Consider the following 27,347-nt stretch of genomic DNA (forward strand, 5'->3'; position numbering starts at 1 on the left):
TCCCATCCCAATAAACAATATTATATTAGCTTTCCTAATTACTTGATGCACATATTAATCTTTTGTGATTCATGTACTAGTTCACCCAAATCCCTCTGCATCTCAGAGCTCTGCAATCTTTCAGCATTTAGATAATTTGCTATTTTTTATTCTTCCTGCCAAAAGGAACAGTTTTACATTTCCCACATTATATTCCTTTTTCCAGATTGTTGCCCATTCACTTAACCTATCTTTATATAGGCTATATCCTCATCGTGATATATCCTCATCACAACTTACTTTCTTCCCTCTCTTTGTGTCATCACAAAATGTAGGAACCATACCTTTACTCTCTTCATCCAAGTCATTCATATAAATTGCAAAATGTTGAGGCCCGAGCACTGCTCCTGGTGGCACACCACTCATTATATCCTGCCAACCTGAAAAAGACCTATTTTTTGTCTGCTCTGTTTCCTGTAGCTAGCCAATCATCTATCCATGCCACATGTTACCCCATAACCATGAGCTTTTATTTTTCACAATAACCTTTGATGTGACACCTGATCACATGCTTTCTGGAAATCTAAGTACAGTACCTCCACCAGTTCCCCCTTCTCAACAGAATTTGTTACTTTTTCAAAAAGTTCTTGAAAAATTGGCTAAACATGGAATCATAGAATCATAGATGGCTAAATTGGCTAAACATGACTTCCATTTCACAAAATCATGTTGAATCTGCCTGATTATCTTGAATTTCTCCAAGTTCCCGGATAAACGTCCTTAATTATAACTTCTAATAGCTTACCTAAGACAGACGTTAAGGCATCTTTGGCCTATAATTTGCTGCTTTCTGTTCCGTCCCTTTTTGAATAATGGAGTTGTAATTGCTATCTTCCAATCTAATGGGATCTTCTAGGTAATTGTGGAAAATTAAAATCAGCGCATTGATTATCTCATTAGCCATTTATTTTAAAATCCTAGCATGAAGTCCATTAGGACCCAGAGACTTGTCAACTCACAGCTCGAACAATTTGTTCAGTACCTGTTCCCAGTTCATCTCTCCCTTCCATTTCCTGATTTACAGCTATTTCTGGGATTTTACATATATCCTCTATAGTGGAGACTAATGCAAAATATCTGTTCAATTCATCTGCCATGTCCTTATTTTCCCTCGTTAATTCCCCAGACTCACTTCCGAGAGGACAACACCCACTTTGTTAATTCTTTTCTTTTTTAAATATCTTTAGAAACTCTTACTGTCTACTTTTGTATTTCTAGCTAGCTTTCTCGCATACTGTGATTTTTCCCTCCTTATCAATCTTTCAGTTATTCTCTGTTGTTCTTTATACTCTACCCAATCTTCTGACCTACCACCCATCTGTGCAAAATTATACGCTTTTTAAAAAAGTTTGATACTATCTTTAACTTTTTTTAGTTAACCATGGATGATGGGTCCACTCCTTGGAATTTTTCTTTCTCATTGGAATGTATACTGTGGATTCTGAAATATCTCCTTAAATATCAGCTTACTGCATCTCTACTGGCCTGTCCCTTAATTTGCCAGTCACTTCCGCTAGCTTTGTTTTCAAGCCCTCATAATTGTGCTTATTTACGTTTAATATACTAGTATTGGATCCACTCTTCTCTCCCTCAAACTGACTGTAAAATTCAATCATATTATAATAGCTTCTACTGGGGATGCCTTCCATAGGAGGTCATGGGATGCCTTCCATAGGAGGTCATCAATTAATTCTATCTCATTGCACAATGTCAGGTCTGATATAACATGTTCTCAGTTTGACTCCAGAACGTGCTATTTTAAGCAACTGCCCCAAAAGCACTCTTCTGAATTCTTCATCTAGGTTGCCTTTGCCCATCTGATTTTTCCAGTCTCGATGTAGATTAAAATCCCCCACGGTTATTGCCACACCTTTCAACAAACTCCCATTATCTCTTTATACTGTGTCCTACCATGTAGTTACGATTAGAGGACCTGTACACCACTCCCACAAGTGACTCCTTGCTTTATCATTTCTCATCTCGACCCAAACTTCTCCTATATCCGGTTTCTTGATCTTCAGTCATCCCTCTTTATCGTGCTAAAACCATCATTAATCAACAGAGCTACGTCTTCACCTTTTCCTCCCTTCCAGTCCTTCCTGAATGTCATGTACCCTTCAATATTCAGGTCCCAATCTATGTCATCCTTCAGCCATGTCTCTGCAATGGCTAACAGGTCGTACTTATTTATTTCTACTTGTGCTATCAGTTCATCTGCTTCATTTTGAATGCTATATGCATTCAGATATGGCACTTTTAATTTTGTCCTTCAATTATTTTTGTAACCTCTATCATTATCTCCTGATTTACTCTTAGATTTGTACTCTCTATTTCTTCCTGTCACATACTCTTACTCACTTCCCAAATGAATACACTTCTCTCATGCCTTCACTCTACTCTTTGATTGACCATATCGTCCTAAATTTGATCCACTCTCACCACAATTTAGTTTAAAACCCTTTCTACTTCCCTAGTTATGCGGCTCACTTAAACACCAGCCCCAGCATGGTTTAGGTGCAGACTATCCCAATGGTATAGACCCACTTTCCTTAGTACTGGTGGCAGTGCCCACAAACCAGAACATCTCTCCCATACTAGGCTTTGAGCCACGCATTCATTTCCCGAATCATATTTGCCCTATGTAAATTTGCACGTGGCTCAGGTAAGAATCCAGAGATTATTACCTTTAATATTCTGCTTCGTCTTTGATCCCAGCTCCTCAAACTTACTATACGGAACTTCCTTTCTCATCCTGCCGGTGTCATTGGTAATGGTCAGAATTCCATTGGGCTGATGGGGGTCTCGCTCATCAGTCAGAGGATCAGCAGGCTACCTCAGTCAGTTCTGTGGGAAAGGCCCTAAGGATTCAAATGCTTTCAGGCACTTAGGTGACCACCCTTTTGCCTTCTCTGCGACTGAAGTCCACGGCGGCAGAAGTCTAGCCCACCATGATCTGCCAGTCAATCAGCCTCCTCATGCTGCCAGTGCCAGCTGGAATGGTGCCAGCTGACAACAAAACACCCACCAGAGCTCTAGGACTGCCAAGCGAACTGAGGGCAAAGGTGAGTGAAGGTAGGATGGGAGTCATGGTATAGAGGCATTCTGAGGCAAGGTTTTGACATTGACTTCTGTTGACCCTCACCCTCCTTCCCAATGACAGTCCTTCACAGTGCCTGACTGTAAGGGATACCACCGCCTACCCATCCACCCATTCCCACCTCTGGGAGGGATGGGGGCACTGATAAACCCAACAAAGTTTACTGGGCAGCCTTCCAAGAAAATGGGAAAGCCATGTGCCCCGTCCCCATCCCCCCATTTAATCCCTTGGCCACTACTGGATTGACACGCTTAATTGGCACACCACCGTCAGTGGCCGGGAATTTGATACCAGCCCCTTTTGCCCTCCTACTTAATCGGGGGAGAGTTTGTAAAGACTGATGCAGGGACTCTCCCAGGATTAAGGGGAGGCAGTGGTGTATTGGTATTGTTGCTAGGCCCGTAATCCAAAGACCTCGACTCATGCTCTGGGAACCTGGGTTCGAATCCCGCCATGGCAGATGGTGAAATTTGAATTCAATAAAAATCTGGTTTTAAAAGTCTAAAAGTGACCATAAAACAATTGTCATAAAAACTCACCTGGTTCACTAATTTTCTTTTGGGAAGGAAATCTGTCAACCTTACCTGGTCTGGCCTATATGTGACTCCAGATCCACAGCAATGTAGTTGACTCTTAAGTGCCCTCAGGGATGGGTTATAAATGCTGGCCCATTCAGTGACGCCCACATCCCATGAACAAATCAAAAAAGTGGCCCCAGCTGCTATGTTTCCTCACAATGGACTCCATTAAACCCAGTCCAATGTGTCCAGCCTTCTATGCTTCAAAAAAGCAGGATCTGGAGGAACACAGAAAGTCAAGCCCAAAGATTATGGACTTTTCCACCTGAAATATTGGCTGGAGGGGAGCTGAAATCAATAGCTAAGGATAAGAGAGCTCAAAGGTTATGACTTTGGACTTCATCATATTGAGCTAGAGAATATTATAATTTATCCAAAATTTGGTCATAGTTTAAGAAGCTTAAAGAAAGTTAAGGGGTCAAGAAAAATGATAAAGAGGCAGGTTAAGTATTGTCAATGCACATGTGAAAGCTGATACTGTGCCTTCAGATTGTGTTGCTAAAGGATCACGTGTTAATAGGGAAGAGAAAGAGGCCTCGGATAGATCCTGGGGGGGACTTGAAAATTCAAAGTGGCAAGAAAAGGCATTGTTGGACATACATTGCTACTTCAGAATGAAACCATGCGAAGCCAGCCGCACTGAGCTGGAAGTAATAAAATCGTAATCCTTATTTACATTACTTTCCAGGTGATGCATTTAATGGCTTAAACAGAAATTAAAATATTTCTGTAAGTGAAGTTAGAAAAGTGTTCAAATCGCATGTCTGATTATTACTGAGATTATTTAACCACTTATCCCAACTGCTTTTCTAACAATGTAATTAAATGGTATTGTGAAGACAAAAGAGAAAGGATTCATCATCAACAGTTACTCGTTTGAATAAAAATGAATTCCATCTCCTGGCAGCAGAAACTCATGCTGCCATTCCCAGTGAGTGAATAAATCTCCATGGCAACAGGGCCTGCAAAAAGCTTGCGGTTGAGAAACCCACTTCAGAATTATTTCTCCAGCAATTTCTATTGGGTAAAAAAGACAGAGGTTGATGTCCTCTGCCTTTATACACAGCCTCACCATTGTTGTTATTTGACTTCAACCACTGATCAAGGGCATCTTTCATGTATGTTAAAAGCAAATACTACAGATGGTGAAACTTTGGAATAAAAAACTGAAAATGCTGGAAACAGCACAGGTTAACTAGCATCTACGGGGAAGAACAGACAGCTGGCCCAGATTTTTGCCACGACAGAGAGGCACTCCATTGTGGCGAAAATAGCGAAGAGCTGTAAGTCCCACCACCGAGCATGGCAATTCCCATGTTTTCAGGGGCAGGATTGGAGGGCAGGTCACAGTATGTCTATCTCCATTGAAGTGGGAGCTTGGTAGGCAAGGTCTGCACTTTGTGGTTTCGTTTGATAGTCAGGGGATCATTTTGGAGAAGTTAGGTACCTCTTTGGATCTAGTCCTGGGACACATTTTGGGGAGGTCAGTTGCCCTTTGGAATTGATAAATGTTGGTATAAAATGTATGCAAAAATTGCATTAACTCATTCCTGTCATGCTCTTTGGAACTGTTAAGAGATCCGTGAAAATCAACTGTCAAAACTGTCAGAAGACCCTGTCAAAGGGAGATGTCAAACTTCAAGGAATTTAAAAGTCCTGCCCTAAGAATCTTTAAAAGATAAATGTCTGGAGTGTCAAAAAAAATTATTGCTCGCTACTTCATTCTGTCTGTTCACATAAGCCTGATGGTTTCCATTACTACTGTATGACTGATTTGCCAGCCATCCATTATCAAAGTCGGGCGTCTGCCATTTCAGTTTGGTTGACAGCTACAAGCAGTTATACTTTGATGTTTGACTATGAATTAAATGCTTGTGGTTATAATAGCTTGCGCACTTGAATAAATGTTTGCTGTTGTAAGGCTTTATCTAATTGAAGGGTGTAGTAATTGGGTTTTTATAAATGAGAGAGTGTTTTTTCAATATAGTGAAGTCTACAATAGACACTGAGAACTTTATTTTATGGAAATGTATTTTATCTCATCTTTGCATGAGTCCTGAGGTCTGCCTATGGTGGATGCTATGCCAGATGGCATGGTAGGTCTAAGGGCAAAGGATGGTGGGGCATGGGTTGGCATAGGGGCTATAACATGCCATGGAGGTGGGTGGCAGGCATAGGTTGGCATAGATGGAGCTTGGGTAGGGGTGGTGAAGAGTGGAGGGATGTTTCATGTCTTATTCTTTTTCTAACATTTTGGGCACAGTGCCAGAGCCCCAAGGTGGGTTTTCTGCCCAGCCCACTCCTGCATCCAGCAAGCTCCTCACTTCTCCCCAGGTTGCCTTTCCGACTACTAACTCAGCCCATGCTACCCACTGTATCACAAGACCTCCCATTACCTCTGAACTTTCAAAATTACAAAACTTAAAATAAAATTAGTATTTTTCTTATAGCTTTATCTACCTCTACTCACACTTTCAGGGATTGATGTAGAGTTTTGAGACTTAAACATTTAAAAGATTTATGAAAAATTGAACAGAAATACTCAAGCGGGACAAGGTTGACTCTCCTATCCTTTACTACCTCCACCCACCCACCTTCGTGGCCTTCTCTTTCTAAGGAGAGCAAGAGAGTTATCCCAGGAGTCCCAGCAAATATTTAATCCTCAATGAACATCACAATATCATAATGGCATTGTTGGTTGTGAAAGTTTGCTGTATGTTAATTGGATGTTGCATTTCCTTCATTATAACAGTGGCTACACTTCAGAAGTACTGCATTGGTTGTTTTTTGTTCGTTTATGGGATGTAAACATCGCTGACAAGCCTAGTTTATGTTGCCCACCCTTAATTGAGAAAGTGGTGAACCGCATTCTTGAACCTGTGCAGTCCATCTGGTATTGGCACATCCTCTGTGCTGTTAGGGAGAGAGTTCCAGGTTTGTGGCCCAGTGATAGTGAACAAATGATTCAGGATGGTGTGTGGTTTGGTGGGGAACTTGCAGGTTTTTTCCCTTCTTTCATGGACTCTGGGTGTCGATGGCAATACTCACATTTGTTGCCCATCCCTAATTGCCCTTGAAACTGGGTGTCTTGCTAGACCAATTCAGAGAGCAATTAACAGTCAACCACAGTGCTGCGAATCACGTGTAGGCCAGGCCGGGTAAGCATGGCAGATGTCCTTCCCATTTGACCAAATCAGGTTCATACCCAGGAAGGGTGCGAACCTGATCAGCTTGAATTTGAATGCATTAGTATCTACTTAGCAGGCTTAACACTGCATCGTCAACCATCATCAAATCTTCCCACCCACTGGCCGTAATGTCACACCGGCGTGCATCACTATTGCTTTTTAAAAACTGGAACCAGGTGCCCTGACCTCCGAGAGGGAGGAAGGAGTGAGGATCACTGTCTCCACTGTTAATTCTGATCTCGCCCAGCGAGGGCAAGATCCTGAATGTGATGTCTCGCGAGATCTTGTTAGATCTCAAGAGGCGCTCCGAGTGTCGCAAATCATGCAAGAGGCCTCTCGCGAGATTCAACGGCCTTGTTGCGCCTTCGGGTGTGACAAAGCCATTTGATCGTGCCCAGCGTTTCTGTCAACTTTGAATGTCTCTGATCTTAAAGGAACATGCAATGGTGTGTGCAACATTATATTTCAGGTCTTAGATGGAATAATAACAAATTATTTAGTTCAGAAAAAGGGCTAGAAATTTTGTGTTGCCTTGGCAAGGGTCAGCCTTAAAGTAGCACCACAGCAAAATGCCTGCACTATGTCAATTGTATCACGGTTCCAGATACCATAGAATGTCCACTATCTGATACTATAAAGGAGAGAATGGAAACTGACAGCCTGTTCCAAGTACATCAACTCCAAAAAGAAGCTTTTGGAAAAAGCATGAAAAAACATGAAAGCTTCCAATGTCAACTCCAGGAATACCAGGAAATCAGGCCCCTTCTTGGGCGCTTACTTGACAAGATCACTGTCAGGAGTGTCCCAATGTTCCCATAAAAGGAGAAACACTTCTGAAGTAACGGAAGACAGTGATACCAGCCCATTTTGCCCTGGCTGCTATTTGCCTTCCCTGCAGAATCAGTGCCTGAAGGGGGTCCCAGACGTTGAACATACATGGCTTTACCAGCATGTGAAACACAATGGAAAAAAATTGAAATGAACATGTTTCAGTTTATTTAAAGATTATAATTTCTCACTTACTTCAACAGTCCATGAATCAGTAGGAGTCTTGAAAACACGGTATGTGTAAACTAATCCAGAATACCTGCAAAAGAAAACGTAGTTTTAGTGAATATAACTAGCTGTAACAAAACATCCATTATATATTAATTTGGTATGGTGGGTGGGGGGGGATGCACATTTTACTTGAACAATAAACCTCTTGCTTTCTTCCCCTTTCCCTCACATTAATGCTGCCACTGTGCTTGCTATGCCATCAAAGATCTACGAACTCTTGCTTTGCCCTCCTGTGAAATGAGAGGCTGAAGGCCTTGATGAAGAAGACTGAGGAGGAAGAAACGCTATCATTCAATCTGATTGTTGCAGCCACCAGCCCAGATATCAACACTGTGAAAAGTTATTGTTCTTAAATAATCTTTATTGTCACAAGTACGCTTACATTAACACTGCAATGAAGTTACTGTGAAAAGCCCCTAGACACCACATTCTGGCGCCTGTTCGGGTACACAGAGGGAGAATTCAGAATGTCCAATTCACCTAACAAGCACATCTTTCGGGACTATTGGGAGAAAACCGGAGCACCCGGAGGAAACCCGCGCAGACACAAGGAGAATGTGCAGACTCCGCGCAGACAGTGACCCAGCTGGGAATTGAACCTGGGGCCCTGGTGCTGTAAAACCACAGTGCTAACCACTTTGCCACCATGCTAAAGGTTAGAGGGTAGGATAGAGCCACAACCTGCACATGGAGGAGTCACCAGGCACAAGTGGCTGCAGCCAAGACAGGGGAAAGGATCACATGGGCGCCAGCTCCCTGGAGGCTGGGGTATACTGCAGAGGACTCAGACGAGGACTTTAATGGAATCATTTCTAGAAACAGGGTGATAAGCAAGGATGCAAACGAGCTTGATGCATTGACAGGTCTGTCAGAGTACCTCTTGTCATATTCAAGTAGCATAGAGGAGTTCACTCCAACTTGACACAGGGATTTGTGCAGAACTCAGAGCCCAGTCTTCCCAGTTATAATCAACACTGTTTTGTTATGCTCTTGACGTAGCATAAGCTGCTTCCTTGATGTGCACTCTGACAAAGGAAGGTTCAGTCTTGGAGATAGCTTCAAAATGTTTAGTGAACTATTAACAATTCTCCTACTTGGATTCGACACTACTGTTAATCCTTCTATAGCTACTCAGACTGACTAACCAGTCTGCTACAATCCACGTGATGGGAGTGATGCTCAATCAACCCTGTGTCTGTACTTACTGAGGGTCTCCACTGGAAAGAGGAAGATCATGTGTGCAGTGTCCTTATATATGGGTTGGTGTAATGCCCTCCTGTGGTAGTGTCACCTCGGTGTGTATCGTGACTGCCCATTGGTCGTGTCCTATCTTACTGACCTATCGGTTGACTGTCTGTGTGCCATGTCTCTGGTGTTCCCTCTAGTGTCTAGCTAGGTGTAGTGTATGTACATTAACCCTTTGTGTACTTACAGTGATGTATATCACCACATCCCCCCTTTTTTCGTGTTACATATTTTCTGTACAGTGTTAAAGAAAATTGAACAAACAAGGTAGATGAGTGATACTCTGTACAAGTTATGATAACAGTGATCATTAAACAATAAGTCCAAATCATATGCATGAGTCCAAAGTTCATTAATTGTTATGGTCGAGTGGCTTTCTTGTTTGGTTGGTGAGTTGGTGCTGTTGATGGTGGCATTGCATTGTAAACACCATCAGTGTCCCTGTGCTGAAGGAACCAAGAAGTGGTCAAATCACTTCGTTGTCGGATTTGGACTCTTTTTTTTTCTTTCGATGCTTGTGGTGGTAATTCTGAATGGCATCTGTCCTGAAAGCCAGGGTGCCTGTTGGTAGTGCAGCAAACGTGAATTGGTAAGATGCATTGTCCTGCCATGGCATGTCATTGTACTGAGCTGAGCAGTAACAGTGTCCGTCATTTGCAGAGTTGTACCATGTCGTACCAGTCGTTGTTCCAGTGGCGTTGTGTTTGTCGTGCTTGTTGTCAACGTTGTTGCCTTTGGCACGCTTCTCACTTCTTTGATGTTGTTGTTGTGGTTGGTTTTGTTGCCGTGTTTGCTGCGCTCAAGGACCACACTCTGGGATAATACGAGTCCTTCACACAGTTATCGTGTTGGCATGCTTTGTGGCATCTGCTGTCTCCTTGAGCGTGCCGTCACTGAGTTTGCGGCGCTCCCCGTCTGGAGTCATGTCCGGCTTACTTGAATCAGCTTTGGCTTGTCGATGCTCCCCGTCTGGAGTCTGGTCTGTTTCAACTGTGTCAGTTTTGGTTTGTCGATACTCCCGGTCCGGAGTCACTGCAGGTTCACTTGAGTCAGTTGAGATTTCTTGACGCTTCACATCCGGAGTCATTTCAGGTTCACTTGAATCTTCTGAAGTTTCGTGATGCTCCCCGTCCGGAGTCAAAACAGTCAGCAATGCATTTGCTTGTGGAGAGGCTCAAGCGAATGAGATTTGACGTAATGTGGCGTCACCGGAGTCTCACTGTGATTGTCGAGTGCCTCTGTACATTCTAGCTGAGGTCTGTCACGTTGCACATCTGGTATGGGAAGTGGGATGCCGTCGTCACTTGTCTCACACACAGTGGGTAGAGCCTCAGTGTCTTCTTGTCATTACTTGAGTTGGGTAGGCCGTCAGAGTCTTCTTCTGGTGGCCCAAATAATCTGGGTGGACTGTCATAGTCTGCTTGCTGTACACTTAAGCGTGGTAGACTGTCAGAGTCTTCTTCTTGTTCACTGGAGCATGGTAGACTGTCATAGTCTGCTTGCTGTACACTTGAGCGTGGTAGACTGTCAGAGTCTTCTTCTTGTTCACTGGAGCGTGGTAGACTGTCATAGTCTGCTTGCTGTACACTTGAGCGTGGCAGACTGTCATAGTCTTTCTGTTGTTCACTTGAGCGTGGCAGACTTGCATTGTCTGCTGCTAGTTGCTCAGAGGAGGTTGCGAGACCCTCATGGTCTTGTTCATGCAAGGACTGCACTTTGGAGTCTTGCATTGGTTCTACCGTGGGACCTTTCGCGGTGCGTGGACCACTCTCTGTGTGGCAGCAGGCCGCTCTCTGTGGGCTTGACCCCGCTCTTTGTCTCTTGGTGTCAGGCCGCAGCATAATCCTGCACTCACGAGTCGGGATGTCATATCTGCTGGGTGAAGATCCTCAAATCCGAAAAACCCGTTGTCGGGGTTGTCAATGTTCAGCACGTCTAGTTGCGGTTCGGATTTGGTACTGGGGTAGCCTCCCAAGGTGAAAGCTTTGTCTGAGTCGTTGTCTTCCAAGGCCACATCATCACGTTTTGTGGCAGAGCTGGCACTGGGCTCGCGATGTCCAAAGAAGAATTCAAGGTCTGAGTCATAGTCTTCAAGGACTGTATCATCTCTTTGGGCGGTGCTTACTGCAAAGTTCTGCGGAGGTTACTTTCAGCTACTTGTCGAATTTCAGGCATTGTGCTGTCGTTCTTGGTGAAAGAATCTGGTTTTGAGGCTTTAGGGTTTTTTTTGTATTTTGGGACATTTCCCCTTTAAGTGGGCGCGGTCTGGCAGTTTTCACTGAGATTTCCGTGGCACCTGAGCCGCTGTGGAACTGGAATCCCGAACATCATCTTGCCTGGCTGTTGTTGCTGGTTATCACTGTTCGCTGAGTTGAAACTATATGGATTTAACAGTTCACTTCTGGAACCATGTTTTGTTATGCTCTTGACGTAGCATAAGCTGCTTCCTTGATGTGCACTCTGACAAAGGTAGGTTCAGACTTGGAGATAGCTTCAACACGTTTATTGAACTATTAACAATTCTCCTACTTGGATTCAACGCTACTGTTAATCCTTCTAGAGCTACTCAGACTGACTAACCAGTCTGCTACAATCCACGTGGTGGGAGTGATGCTCAATCAACCCTGTGTCTCTACTCACTGAGAGTTTCCACTGGAAAGAGGACGATCATGTGTGTAGTGTCCTTATGTATGGGTTGGTGTAATGCCCTCCTGTATTAGTGTCATCTCTGTGTGTATCGTGACTGCCCATTGGTCGTGTCCTATCTTACTGATCTATTGGTTGACTGTCTGTGTGTCATGTCTCTGGTGTTCCCTCTAGTGTCTAGCTAGGTGTAGTGTATGTACATTAACCCTTTGTGTACTTACTGTGATGTATATCACCACAAACACCACAAGAACACTTGCAGGCCAACCAACACGCTGTATCTGGAGACAATTCTCAGGTTGCACTGCAGGACAAGCAGAAGCAAGCTAATGTCTGAATGCTACAGTGGAAGCTTAGATCAAGGTCATGAAATCTCAGCTTGTTGCAGTAAGGATGGCTGTGGGTGCTAGTGTTAAAAAGGGCTTTCAGTTCAGATAAGGAGCACCGGACTAGGCAAAGGCACCACGACAGGTACCAAGGTAATGTGCAAGGGTAACTCATTTATTAATGCATTGAGTGTCGGATGATGTTGGATAAAGTTGGTATGGAATAGTTGCTTTATGGTGGCTTTTTCTTTCTCAGAATTATGTACAGAGGAATGGCAAAGTGCGAAGCTAGGGGTCCAGATTGCAGTCCCTTGGGGCACTTACTTAGTGCTTTCACTAGACAGAACTTCTATTTGACTTTTCCTTTGTCTCGGACTTCTATGTAGTTTGAGATTTGCTTCTGTTACTTCCCTGGCACATTGGCAGTGCTCCTGCCTGCTGGCACCAAGATGCAGTACCAGGGTAACATCCTGCCCAGCGGGCTTGCACCTGGGGGTCTCCCAAGTGTTCTTCCGTCTGGTCCCTGTTTGTGGGGACAAATACTGAATGGCATTCGCCCTGGGTCTCCAAGGCAAAGGGGATAGATCCCAACGCCTTGGTTACCTCAGGAAACTGCATATAAGAGAGAGACTAGCTGCCTTGCTCTAATATTCAGATTTGCCAAAAAGTGATCCTGCCCACAGTTGGTGGGCTTCACATCACGCGCGATCGCGTTAGATCTTGTGAGGCATACCAAAACGGGTAGATCCTCGGAGGGGGATCTCCTGGCAGTTACTGGCCACATTGTGCGTGGTGCACTGCTTTTTTTGGCGCAGAGTAGATGATAGATCACGCCCGTCGTTCCCGTAAAGTCATGTGCCTGCAGTTGATGGCATCCTGCACCACAGGGAAGTTTGCAATTCGTGCACTCTCCCTGCTCAGAGAGGTGACTGGAAAGTTCTCGCCTCCTGCATAAAGTGCCTCTGTCACCTCCGAGATACAGCAATGGCTGATAAACTACAGGATGATCCGCTACCTAAAAATTCAGAGCCACGCTAAACTTTGCGACCATTGATAGTGCCATCCTTGCATGGATCTGAACTGGTTCTCTTTGTCGCCTCTCTTCCACTTACTTCCGATGCTGCACCCAATGGGGAACTGCTACCAAACCTCCCATGACTGGGAGTAGGTGGTGTGCTGAGAATGATTGCAATAACAAGCAATGACTTCCCCATTTGCAGCACCTCCCTGCAGAGTTAACCAAACACCCAATAAATCCACAAACTCAAACCTGCAGGTCGTTGATAATACCTGTGGTAGAAGCCTTGAACCTCACGTACAACGAGGACAAGTGCGTTTTTAGCACCGACCGGCTAGCCATTCTGGGCTACGTAGTGCGCAATGGGATAATAGGCCCCGACCCCGAACATATGCGCGCACTCATGGAATTTCCCCTCCTGCACTACCCAAAAGCCCTGAAACGCTGCTTGGGGTTCTTTTCGTACTACGCCCAGTGGGTCCCCCAGTACGCAGACAAGGCCCGCACCCTAATACAGACCACGACCTTCCCTCTGTCGACAGACGCTTGCCAGGCCTTCAGCCGCATCAAAGCGGATATCGCAAAGGCCACGATGCGCGCCATCGACGAGTCCCTCCCCTTCCAGGTCGAGAGCGACGCCTCCGACGTAGCTCTAGCGGCCACCCTTAACCAAGCGGGAAGACCCGTGGCCTTTTTCTCCCGGACCCGCCACGCCTCAGAAATCCGCCACTCTTCAGTAGAAAAGGAAGCCCAAGCCATAGTGGAAGCTGTGCGACATTGGAGGCATTACCTGGCCGGCAGGAGATTCACTCTCCTCACGGACCAACGGTCGGTAGCCTTCATGTTCGGTAGTGCACAGCGGGGCAAAATCAAAAACGACAAAATCTTAAGGTGGAGGATCGAGCTCTCCACCTTCAACTATGAGATTTTGTATCGTCCCGGAAAGCTGAACGAGCCGTCCGATGCCCTATCCTGCGGCACATGTGCCAACGCACAAATTAACTGCCTCCAAACCCTCCACGAGGACCTCTGCCACCCGGGGGTCACTCGGTTTTACCACTTCATCAAGTCCCGCAATCTCCCATACTCTTTAGAGGAGGTCCGTAGAGTCACAAGGGACTGCCACATCTGCGCGGAATGCAAACCGCATTTTTTCAGGCCAGATGGAGCGCGCCTGATTAAGGCTTCCCGCCCCTTTGAACGCCTCAGTCTCGATTTCAAAGGGCCCCTCCCCTCCACCGACCACAACGCATATTTTCTTAATGTAGTGGACGAATACTCCCGCTTCCCTTTTGCCATTCCCTGTTCTGACATGACCGCGGCCACAGACATTAAAGCCCTGAACAGCATCTTCACACTGTTCGGTTACCCCGCATACGTCCACAGCGACAGGGGGTCCTCTTTCATGAGTGACGAGCTGCGCCAGTTCCTGCTCAGCAAGGGCATAGCCTCAAGCAGGACGACCAGCTACAACCCCCGGGGGAACGGGCAAGTAGAAAGGGAGAACGGCACGGTCTGGAAGGCCGTCCTACTGGCCCTACGGTCCAGGGACCTCCCAGTTTCACGGTGGCAGGAGGTCCTCCCGGACGCTCTCCATTCCATCCGGTCGTTACTATGTACGAGCACTAATCAAACGCCTCATGAGCGTCTCCTTGTCTTCCCTAGGAGGTCCTCCTCTGGAACGTCGCTGCCGACCTGGCTGGCGGCCCCAGGACCCATCCTGCTCCGAAAGCATGTGCGGGCACATAAGGCGGACCCGTTGGTCGAAAGGGTTCACCTCCTCCACGCGAACCCCCGGTACGCCTACGTGGAGTACCCCGACGGCCGACAGGACACGGTCTCCCTGCGGGATCTGGCGCCCGCCGGCAACACACACACCCCCCCGACACCATCAACCCAACCCCCCCCCCTTCCTGCCACCGCCGCACCCCGCGACCGCCCCCTTCCCAGGAGGATCGGTTCCCCTCCCCTCAGCACCGACCAAGAATCAAGCCCGAGCTGAAACCGTACGGCTCCTGGAGGCGACAACACTGGTACAAGCACCACCACCACCGCCGGGGCCGAGGCGATCGACACGGACGACCAGACCGCCCGACCGACTCGTGGCGTCGATGTAAAACAAATATGGACTGTTCACAAGAACATTTTGCTTTTCTTCCTATACCCTCTGTAAATAGTTGCAACAGGACAAAATTGTCCAATACTGTATTGCCATGTGAATGTTTTGTCCTCCCAGGACCAGCCCTGTAAACCCTTACCACCATACGAAGCATCACCCCGCCGGGTTCATTTTTGACAAGGGGTGAATGTGGTAGTATGTATTGGGGGTCATGTGGGACTGGAAGCCCTAATGTCATTGGCTGACAGATCCCGGGTCCTGGTTGGCCGTTGACCTCAAGCTCCGCCCTGAAGGCGGAGTATAAGAAGCCGGAGTCTTCCCCCGCAGGCCAGTTTACTATTGAGCTGCTGGGGAACAGACACGCTTAATAAAGCCTCATCGACTTCACTCTATTCGTCTCACGGAGTCTTTGTGCGCTACAATACCTGTCAAAGAGTGCTGACGGTGGGTTGATAATTGGCCTACCCTTGCTGCTAAATGCATGTTAAGTTGTGTGTGTTTAAGAGAGGGTGTTAACAGGGGTGGTGAGGCCCAACATCGCAGGTCTGGGTAAAATTATCATTAGGTGCTGAATGATATCACAATCTGGCTGCTCCATCTAATTCCTGCATTTGTATAAAATGCTACCATCCTCACCAAGGTGGCATTCCATGTGGGTTGTGCCAGTAACGGGCAATGATCCAGATGCTATTTTTTAACTAAACCGGCACCTGTAATGCTGAAACTTCAGGTACCACAAAGCCACATTTTGCGGCCTAGACTTTGGGGGCATCTAAACATGGTTATCTATACAAATGCACCTCGAACAAACCATTCCTTCTATTCTTGGTGCTAATGTTGAGACACAGCCATGTGAATACACAACATAATCAATCAGTGCTTTAAATATACACAATTGCTCAGGTATGTGGTGTAGCCATAATGGTAGGGGACTAGTAAGGCAGAGGTTGAGATTTCATATCCAATCAGAGCTAGTTTTGGGCGACCTTCAATAAATTTGGTCTTTTGCGGACTGACACCAAAAACAGTGAACATAAAATTCCAACTCTATCAGTGAGAGAGAGAGAACCTGCCATCCCTTCCGAGACTGATCTACATCTGACACTAGTAGCTGGATGACTCTTTGGGCTGCATTTTGCCCGTTAGGCTGTCATTCCTGTAGTCAGGATGGGGTTGGGAACCGGGGAGAGTAAGTGACAGGACATTGGGCGCAATCTCCCCAGAGATGGCTAATTAAGTATTAGAGATTGAAGGCAGACAGGGATGTGAAAGGGCCAATCAGTGGCCAAAAGGACGGATGGCTGGAAGCTGTGCTCTGCTCGAGAGGAAATTTGAACCGAGATGGAGAGGCTACCACAAGATGGAGGTGTGCTACTAATTCAGAAACCAGCAGACAAATCTGTCGCTTAATCAGTCTACAGAGGAGACACTTCCAGTTGAAAGCATTTGCCCATGAATGAAAGTTACACACTCGTTTAAAGATCGTCATGCATAATCATTTCATGGCGTTCTAAGTAATCTCATCCCCAGAGCAGATAATCTGCAGACAAAGCAAAGGTTGCACACATTTCCAGTACCCTGCCAGTACCGAGGAAAATGCTGACTAATTGGTGAAATAATGGCCAGTTAACTATCAGCCCGAGCAGCCACCTCTGAGAAAATTGCTCGGAGGGGGTGACATGCAGACCATTGGAACACTGCCCTCTGGCACAAATCTGCCAAAATCGAATAGCTGCGTTCTGCTCAAGAGGAAATTTCCCCCTTTAATGCCCTCAGAAGTGGCGCGGTTAGATAGACCTTTGAACAATCGAAAAAAGATGCTGCCTATCAGGGTAACGAGTCATAAGCAATGAAAAAAAGGTGACAAACTTGTTGAGCTAATGAACCCACCAAGCGTATGCTGTAACTCTCCAAAGGGATCATCCGAGATATATATCAGTTAACTTGTCACAAGTCACAGTGAAGTCTGGTTCCCTTTATTCACTTGTCCCATTTAAAATGGAATTCCATGTACAAATGTCTACATTTAACTCCTGATGTACTCCGGCCAGTACTTCATGCATTTCCACATCCTAATCTTGATTTTTGCCTCTACCCCATTTCTATTATTCTCAGTGCAGCTGTATTACTCTGTGTATGTCATCTCAGTACTAGCACTTGCACTCTCGTTGCAACCTCCCCCCACCCAACTCTGTTCACTTTTTTCCCTCTCATTAACTGCTTTCCTCGTAATCTCTTCTCCCATTTCTTCAAGGTAATGTGACTGCAGTCTGTGCACCCACTCACTCTTTTTAGTCTGAACTTTAGTGCTGTCTGCACCCACTCAATCTTCTTCACCTCAACCTTCTTGCTGTTTCTGTGGTTTGAGGGGGAAGGAAACGTTACTACAAGGAATAATGTTTAAAAACTAAACTCTGTTCATATACGAGTAGGAAACTGTCAGAGAAAAGACAAAGATTTTGTTATGCATTATTCATAACAAAATGTCATTCATTAACGTGTCTCTCGCGCGCTGAGGAAATCTTCCATTTAAGTGTTAATTAGCCCACTAGCAAAGGTTCACAAATAAAGGGAAAATTGCAGAGTGTACAATGGTGTGCAGACACTAATAATAATAATAACTTATTGTCACAAGTAGGCTTCAACAAAGTTACTGCAGAAAGCCCCTAGTCGCCACATTCCGGCACCTGTCGGGGAGGCCGGTACGGCAATTGAACCTGCACTGCTGGCATTGTTTTGCACTACAAGCCACCTGTTTAGCCCACTGTGCTAAACTAGCCCCGATTTAGAGATCTACTATTAGTGACAGTTATGAGAGCCTTGGTTGAACAAGAGTCTTCTCTTCTCGCTCTACTGTCCAGCTAGGAAGAAACCACCTTTTTATTTGCAGGAGACTGCTGAACAGGATTTGAGTAGCAACATTGAGATCAGCCCATCTGCAAAACTTGACTGCTGCTCTACCAAGCCAATTACCAAGACTGCAACACAGCTGCTGTGTGATCGCAGAATTGTGTGCCATCTGGAGAAAAGTGTGTTCCATTTTACAAGTTATTTCAAAATGTCTAGGCCTTTATTCAATTCTAGGTAATATCTTTGGCTCAGGGCAGTATCACAAGCTGAATACTGCAATTGCACTACCTAATTATTTTTTGATATTGCTGTGTAATAGTTTCCCTTGCTCAGAATAAAACGGATTGCATAGATAATTAATTAATTAACCTGAACGGAAGTTGGCTGAGAGTTTGCTCAAAAATGAATATAACCATCTACAGAACTATTTTTGAAGATAAAGACGTGTGCATTAGTAACACCACAGACAGGGTGAATCTTCAGTGATATTATGCAAAATAGTTTTTCCCAATTTTCTTCCCTTCTCTTTCCACCCTGAGCGGGTTAACTCTGGTATGCCGGTTAAGAATCCATTCCTCATCTATGAACCTGATGGCTATTCAGTTAGGTCTGGTATCCCAACCGAGCAAGGCCTGTAACTACTCAGGAAAAAGGAGCAGGAACCCTAACTAATCGTGTTCTATTCCTGGGAAAGAAGTTGTGCCTTATCATAGCGTTCACTCCAAGGTGCCCATTGCTGCCAACATTCTGATTGTAATTCCCCCAACTGCTGCGCCACATAACATCAGCTAACTCAGCAAAGATCAGTACTTGACCCAGTGAGCTTAGGGATAATTGGCTTTAAGTGGATCATTAATACAGTGAAGGTCAGTAACAGAGCGAAGTTGGGGTCGCACTCATTGGTACTGCAATCAGATGAACCAACCACAGACCGTCAAACATGAATCAGGGTTATTGACTGCCTCCTTCCTTCTCCTCAGCAACTTCCCACAAACCTGGAGAAAGGGCAGTGCCTTCATGGTGGGGAGCTGGCACAAGATGCAGCAAAACAAATCATGGCTTGTGCCCATGCAAGTGCTGCAGGCTTCCTCTAGAGAGGTACAGTAGTGGAAGCATCGCTTAAGTGCCGCAATGGTCCACTCAATGACATTGTGTTGCAGCATGACTCTCAGTATATGAACGTTGCCCGGGTGTGCATTGATTGTGCACCAGATTCATGAGACAGCTGGGTCAGTGAGTTGCCCTAGTCACGTGAGGTCTCCCTGCTGGTACAGCAGACTGTTGTAGAATGAAGGCATCATGACCACTGTGAGGATAGCGAGCATTCAGAAGGATGATGCGCTGAATATGAAGATAGAACATACAGTGCAGAAGGAGGCCATTTGGCCCATCGAGCCTGCACCGACCCATTTAAGCCCTCACTTCCACCCTATCCCCATAACCCAATAAACTCTCCTCACCTTTTTGGTCACTAAGGGCAATTTATCATGGCCAATCCACCTAACCTGCACTTCTTTGGACTATGGGTGCACACTAGCTGCGTGTTGAGGGAGTGAAGCTCTTTGCATCTCTGAATTTATGTGTGTCCAGAAACCACTCAGTGTGCAGTCAATGGCACCTTGTACCTTGGGAAGTCTGTGCTGCCAAAGCCACTGCTTCTGGAAAGAGAGGAGGCAATGTATTCCTCTCTCTTTGCGCGCAGTTCATCAGTTCCCCCCCCCACCCCCACCCCCACTGACATTACGGGTGCCACACAAATGGATTTTGTGGCCACTACTTTCAACTCGTTAAGATAGGATTTCGTTTTTTTTCCACACAAATTTTGAGAATTTTCATCCCAGTGCTATAACCAAGGACACCATGAAGAAGCAACTGACATATTAAAAGTGACGGTCCACAAATCTGATTGCCCCTGAATGTGGGGAAGCATTAGTTTGCAAGGTTCAAAGCAGCACCTTGGATTCATGCTGGGACCTCATTCAAAATGATTCAGATGGTAAGTCAGCTTTTGGTGGGATGTCTTCAAGTGGAGGCATAATCATTCAGACAGCAGGGAAATTGTACAAATTTAGGAAGGTGGCTGGCAGAGGTCAAGACAGGTTATTTATATTACACTAGAAGCCGAGGTCCAGTCAATAAGGAAAATGCTGTCTCCACTCTGCCAGGAAGTAGAAAACCAACAGGAAACTTGTCTGCTGCCAATGGAAAGAGTCTGTAGAGAAGGTCAGTGCCGGATGTTTAGCTACCGGGGCATGGTTGCTCACAGTGCTCCCATCCCCCCGCCCTCTCCACTAACTTACAATGACTGCACCTCACTTACTACGTCATCTCCTCATTGTCACACAATTGATGCTAATAGCAACACATTTCCCAACACCACGTATCTTGCGCTTTGTATATTTACTAATTAACCATGATGGGCACATTTGCTCAACATCTTTAGTGCCCTGATAGGACTTCCTTTCTTGTAGGAGATCACACACAAGTTGAGACGGCAGGCTTCGAAGGGAAGAGGAGCCCACCTGCCCACACTCACCCCAATGGAAAAAATAAGTTAAGGCCAAGACAACCTTGACAACCACAGCTATTTCTAGCCATTCCATGGTTTGAGGTTTGAGTTGTGGCTGTCACAGGCAACATTGTTTGATGACAGCCTACCATGTGAAGCAAAAGCACCACAGACATTGCTGCTGAAGTCGGATCTGCTTTCTGAAGGGCAGCACAGTGGCGCAGTGGTTAGTGCTGCTGCCTCACGGCGCCGACATCCCAGATTCGATTTCACCTCTGGGTCACTGTCCGTGTGTAGTTGGCACATTCGTCCTGTGTTTGCGTGGGTCTCATCCCCACAACCCAAAAGAAGTGCAGGGTAGGTGAATTGGCCACGCTAAATTGCCCCTTATTTGGAAAAAATGAATTGGGTACTCTAAATTAATATTTTTAAAAAAGGATCTGCTTTCTGAAACCCAGTCTAAGTCTGCTCTATGCAGCACCCTCCTTCTCATACCCCTTCTCCCAGCTGCTCCAGCCAGCTCCCGGATTCTTGGTGCTCCCCACCGTCTGAGCCCCGAAGCATGCTCTACCAGACCATTAATGACTGCAGTTTTGGGAGCAGTCAAACAAAACAGTGCAGCACCAGCAAAATCCTCTTTGGGGGCGATTCTCCGACACCCCACCGGGTCGGAGAATCGCCGCGGGCTGGCGTGAATCCCGCCCCCGCCGTGTCCCGAATTCTCGGCCACCAGAGATTCGGCGGGGGCGGGAATCGCGCCGCGCCGGTCGGCGGAAATCGCGCCAGTGGGCGGGCCCACTCCCGGCGATTCTCCGGTCCACGATGGGCCGAAGTCCTGCCGCTGTCAACCCACGCCAGCCGGCGTGGATTGAACCACCTTTCGAACGGTGGGACAAGGTGATCTGGCCCCGGGGGTGCCCCCACGGTGGCCTGGCCCACGATCGGGGCCCACCGATCCGTGGGCGGGTCTGTGCCGTGAGGGCACTCTTTTCCTGACGCCTTCGCCATGGCCTTCACTATGGCGGAGGCGGAAGAGACCACCTCCACTGCGCATGCGCGGGGATGCCGTGAGCGGCCGCTGACGCTCCCGTGCATGCGTCGCACGGCAAAGTCATTTTCGCGCCAGCTGGTGGGGTGCCAAAGGCCTTTCCAGCCAGCCGGCGGGGCGGAAATCACTCCGGTGCGTGCCTAGCCCCTCAAGGTGAGGGCTCAGCCCCTCAAGATGCGGAGAATTCCGCACCTTTGGGGCGGCGCGATGCCGGACTGATTCGCGCCATTTTTGGCGCCGGTCGGCGGACATCGCGCCGATTGCGGAGAATCCCGCCGAAAACAGGCCCCCAGAATGTTCTGAATCCTAAAAGGACAAATTTAACGTTCTGTGATGACTGAACCCTTTATAATAATAATAATCTTTTATTGTCGAAGTATGAAGTTACTGTGAATAGCCCCTAGTCGCCACAGTCCAGCGCCTGTTCGGGTAAGCTGGTATAGGAATTGAACCTGCGCTGCTGGCCTTGTTCTGCATCACAAACTCGTTGTCTAGCCCACTGAGCTAAACCAGCCACTTTAAACAAGGTTTCTGATAGATCCTTCCTGCCTGATAGTGCCACAAGCTCTTGAGCGAGTTTATCTTGTAGCACGTTATGAGGTGAGGCAGATCAAGTTATGTGGTGTCAGGATGGCCGAATAGTCTAAGGCACCAGACTCAAGGAGTGAAGTCCTGCCACTGTAAGCTGGGTGCTCTGGTCTCCAACTGGAAGCGTGGGTTCGAATCCCACTTCTGACACATACTTTTGGGGATCAGGGGTTATGGGGAGAAGGCAGGAGAATGGGGATGAGAAAATATCAGCCATGATTGAATGGCGGAGCAGACTCAATGGGCCGAGTGGCCTAATTCTGCTTCTATGTCTTATGGTCTTATCAATATCGCAAAAAGTATCTACAAGCAGTGTTAGACCCTTTATTAAATATTTTAATCAGCTGTGAGCAGCCCAATCCAATACGGTGGGTGACATACGAGAAAGTGTGTAACATTAAAACAATGAATTTCTAGGCTAGCTCTACTATCAAGATAAGTTGAATTGTGTTTCTATTGCATTGGATACAAAGATTTCTTATGCATATTTTGGGGAACACAAGGTACAATTTTGTTAAATTTTCTCTGATTACAAAAATCCGAAGACCTGCCTTTGACACATGAAAAGAATTAGTGTGATGAGCTTGTGGTAATTTATTGTTACACCTACCAGTTTATTTCCCATATTGCAGGGGAAAAAACTTAAAATATACAACAGTGCATTTTTACTGTTTCAGATTTAGAAATTTCCGAGAATTTTCTGAAAATTCAGTGAGGGCACAAGGTGCATTTCCTCGCAGAGAACTTTGAGGAACGCCTCTCAGGGACTTTTCCGCTCTGCACTTATTACACCGTAGAGTAGAAGGACCATTTAAGAGCTCGGGGGGAGGTAGTCCCTGTCGTTTTGCAAGTCACCCCAAGCCCAGGTAAGAGTTCGATGCTCAGAGCTATGAACCATGGCCAACGGCAGAACCAGCAAATATTTGTTGGTGGTGGCGGAAGAATTAGAATCTCATGAAACCACTGCTACTTCCAAGTGGAAGATCTTTTGGGAAGCTGACTTGTGATGCCTTTAAGCACACATGAAGAACGCATGTTCACATGCAGTAACCAGTTCACTTGTATTCTTTCCCTACCAAGAGTGCTCATTTCTCATTGATGTGGAAAATGGGAGACAATAATGAACACATGAAGAGGAAAGCGTAGGATGTTTGTGTGGCATGGAGAAATGGGCAGAGGATCTGACTTTGGCCAGATCATCGCCATACTCCAATTATTAATACGAATAGTCTTTATTAGTGTCACAAGTAGGCTTACATTAACACTGCAATCAAGTTACTGTGAAAGTCCCCCAGTCGACACACTCCGGCGCCTGTTCGGGTGCACTGAGGGAGAATTCAGAATGTCCAATTCACCTAACAAGCACGTCTTTTGGGACTTGTGGCAGGAAACCGGAGCACCCGGAGGAAACCCACGCAGAAATGTGACAACGTGCGGACTCCGCACAGACAGTGGCCCAAGCCAGGAATCGAACCCGGGTCCCTGGTGCTGTGAAGCAATAGTGCTAACCATTGTGCTACCATGCCGCTAGACTTTGATAGACTTTTCAGAATTTTGGACTCTATTTGAATTTTTCTTTGAAGTCAACATTATTTTTTTCAGGAAAGATTGCGGATACTTTGGGCGCGATTCTCTGGCCGCCTTGTGCTCAAGTGAGTCCACAATGTGGCCAGAGAACCCTGGGAGAACTCTCCAGTGGGACTACCAGCAGCCTCCGCTCCTTGTGGGATGCACCCAAGTCCCGCGAGGCATCAGAATTGGAACTCCGCCCAAAAGGGGCGTGACCAAACAGCGCTCCTGGAAGTAGGTCGTAAACCTACTTACCCGGAGTCACCGGCTTCCCACAAATCTCTGGCCTCCCCAGGGAGGCTGCAGCCGGGTGGCGATCAGTGCTGGTCGCATACGTGGACCAGGCGGGCCGGCACCCAGGGGGTCTCCCAGACCATCGGAGACCCCTCGGTGGTCAGGGTCAGTGCAGGGTGGCCCCCTGGTGCTCATCCTGGAGCATCACAAGTCAGCTTCCCAAAAGATCTTCCGCTTGGAAGCAGCAGTGGTTTCATGAGATTCTAATTATTCCGCCACCATGACCACCACTCAAGCTGGCATCTTGGCACTGCCACTTTCGCACTGCCAAGCTGCCTGGAGCACTGCCTGGGTGCCAGTGCAAAGGTGTCCGAGTTTCAGGGTGGAACTGCCAAGGGCCAGGGCCTGAGGGGGGCCATGTCCATGAAAAGGGGGGTTTGAAAGATGGCGGTGTGCAGGGCAAGTAAGTAGAGGCCTCTGGTAGGTTGGGAAGGTGACGGGCGAGGTCTTGGAAGGGAGGGGTGCCGTAAGGGAGCTTGGGGGGCCTGAATTGGGGATGCCAGGGACCCCAAAGCGCAGTGTCCTCACTTGGGGGGGGGTATAGGGTAGTGCCCATTGTGTGGGGGTGGGTGACATTGTCCATGGGTGGGGGGAATGAAATGAATGAAATTAAAATCGCTTATTGTCACAAGTAGGCTTCAAATGAAGTTGCTGTGAAAAGCCCCTAGTCGCCACATTTCGGCGCCTGTTCGGGGAGGCTGGTACGGGCGGGTGGGTGGGGCACCCACAAGCTCACGGAGATCGGGCACCCTTTCAAAATGGCGGCCTGATCTCGGAGTTCAACTCTCCAGTGCTAAGTGTGGGCAAAACCAGGGAGAAACTCCCCAGGGCCCAAAAAAGTGACTAAGTGTCATTGAATAGCAATGGTGAACTCGCCAGCAGAGCCACAGGAAAGTCCCTGAAAAATCCACCACAAATGAACTTCAAACTTTTTGGGGAGAATAGTGCCCTATAAATATGGGGTGAAATTCTCCGGAAACGGCGCGATGTCCGCCGACTGGCGCCCAAAACGGCGCAAATCAGTCGGGCATCGCGCCGCCCCAAAGGTGCGGAATGCTCCGCATCTTTGGGCGCCGAGCCCCAACCTTAAGGGGCTAGGTCGGCACCGGACAAATTTCCGCCCCGCCAGCTGGCGGAAAAGGCCTTTGGTGCCCTGCCAGCTGGCGCGGAAATGACATCTCCGGGCGGCGCATGTGCGGGAGCGTTAGCGGCCGCTGACGGCATTCCCGCGCATGCGCTGTGGAGGCAGTCTCTTCCGCCTCTGCCATGGTGGAGACCATGGCGGAGGCGGAAGGGAAAGAGTGCCCCCACGGCACAGGCCCGCCCGCGGATCGGTGGGCCCCGATCGCGGGCCAGGCCACCGTGGGGGCACCCCCCGGGGCCAGATCGCCCCGCGCCCCCCCCCAGGACCCCGGAGCCCGCCCACGCCACCTTGTCCCGCCAGTAAGGTAGGTGGTTTAATCTACGCCGGTGGGACAGGCATTTTAGCGGCGGGACGTCGGCCCATCCCGGCCGGAGAATTGCGGGGGGGGACCGCCAACTGGCGCGGCGCGATTCCCGCCCCCGCCGAATCTCCGGTGCCGGAGAATTCGGCAACCGGCGGGGGCGGGATTCACGCCAACCCCCGGCGATTCTCCGACCTTGCGGGGGGTCAGAGAATCTCGCCCCAGATCATAGCTTTACTGTTACAGGCTACAATTGATTTCTCTGCCATCGCAAAAGTAGATCAGTGCATATACATAAATCAACATTACACAAAATAATAGGCTTACTCATAACATTGAATTTTTGTAATAGATGTAATAATATCTGTAATGCAAAAATAACACAATAGGGTGTACTTTAATAAGGTTCTTGATTCGAATGAAGATGTCTCAATATATTAATGAAGAAAATCAAGAGCAATTGGTGATATGTTATCCTTTTCAACGGCACCAAAGCATCATCAGAACACAACCCATGATAATTCTCGCTGCCATTTTCTTGCCCACTGCCTTGTTTTGGAATTCACAAATAATGCCAATCACACCGGCATTTCACAATTTTGTTTGCAGTTACAAGGTAGCTGGTTTAACTAAGGATTTAGTAAGACTGACAACTCATGGGGGCTAGCCCGCCTTTCCAGTTGCTGATCCCAGATTGAAAGTCCAGCTCTATGGCTACAGACATGCAGTAAGATGATTGAATCTTATCCACGCTGTGAAACAACCTAGCAAGCCACTCGGTGTGTTATGGTTGGTGGCTCACCATCATTTTCTCAAGGGCAATAAATGCTGGCCTTGTCAGGTATCCTTATTTGTCATAAATGAATTTTTTTAAACGTGGGATAATAAAGCCATACCAGCGTCAGAAGGGATATAGGTTCACACATGCGCTATAGAAGATAATCTAGGAGGACATTTTTTGCAATCTAAACGGAGGTCTTGTCTACCTGCGCCAGTGGTTAGGTTAAAGACATGATTGCATGATTTGAAAAAGGGTAGCAAGTTTTCCCACCACCATTTTTTTCTCAATGCACTGAAACAGAGAGCCGGTAATATATCCCCTTGTTATTTGCTGATCGAGCTTCAAATTACTGCACTTCAAAATAATTCAGTGTGTGCAGCATTGAAGTTATCCTGAGGAACATTAAGACCACAATGAGAAGGCTAACAGCCCTGAACATTCTCATACAGTAAACCGGACTGCAACTTCCAATAACTGCACATGTGCATTTAAATGGGAATATTTCATAGTTACTGTACAATTTACTCTGATTCTCCACAAGATTCGCTACAATGGCACCTCATCAATTGATTCCATCGTGAAAAGTACATTAAGGGTGTGAAATTGCTGTTCTGGACCACAAAGTACGCCAGAAGGACGTAAGTGAAGTTTTAAAAGTGCGGTAAGTCAAACTGGTCCTTGTCAAGACCTCCACAGTAACTGTTAACATTTTGATAAAATCCTTTCACCTGAAAGGATGACATGACAATAATTCATATTTTCAGACTTTTACTAAACAGATTAAAAGCATTATTGACTAAACACCATTTTTCTAGGCAACTTATACAGAACTTTCCCCTTTTACTTTTAACACGACTGAAAAACCCATTTCAATTAAAAACTTTACACTGTTCCTGGAATAGTCATTTGATTCCCAAAACAAGCCAAAAGTGACTCTTAATTCCTTAG

General features: G+C 46.9%; 1 protein-coding gene and 1 non-coding gene across 2 annotated transcripts in view; one reads left to right on the forward strand and one right to left on the reverse strand.

The window, feature by feature from the left end:
• LOC140421161 (SH2 domain-containing protein 1A-like) overlaps nucleotides 1–27,347 on the reverse strand; it is a 78,388-nt gene that overhangs the window by 18,615 nt on the left and 32,426 nt on the right. The window contains exon 2 of the mRNA XM_072505615.1: nucleotides 7,926–7,989. Coding sequence (XP_072361716.1) covers nucleotides 7,926–7,989 — 64 coding nt within the window. The remainder of the gene's footprint in view (nucleotides 1–7,925; nucleotides 7,990–27,347) is intronic.
• On the forward strand, nucleotides 22,347–22,460 carry trnal-caa (transfer RNA leucine (anticodon CAA)). The gene is made up of 2 exons: nucleotides 22,347–22,384; nucleotides 22,415–22,460. It is a non-coding gene; the product is annotated as a tRNA-Leu (tRNA).

The sequence above is a fragment of the Scyliorhinus torazame genome, chromosome 5 (assembly GCF_047496885.1).
Source record: "Scyliorhinus torazame isolate Kashiwa2021f chromosome 5, sScyTor2.1, whole genome shotgun sequence".
Lineage (NCBI taxonomy): Eukaryota > Metazoa > Chordata > Chondrichthyes > Carcharhiniformes > Scyliorhinidae > Scyliorhinus > Scyliorhinus torazame.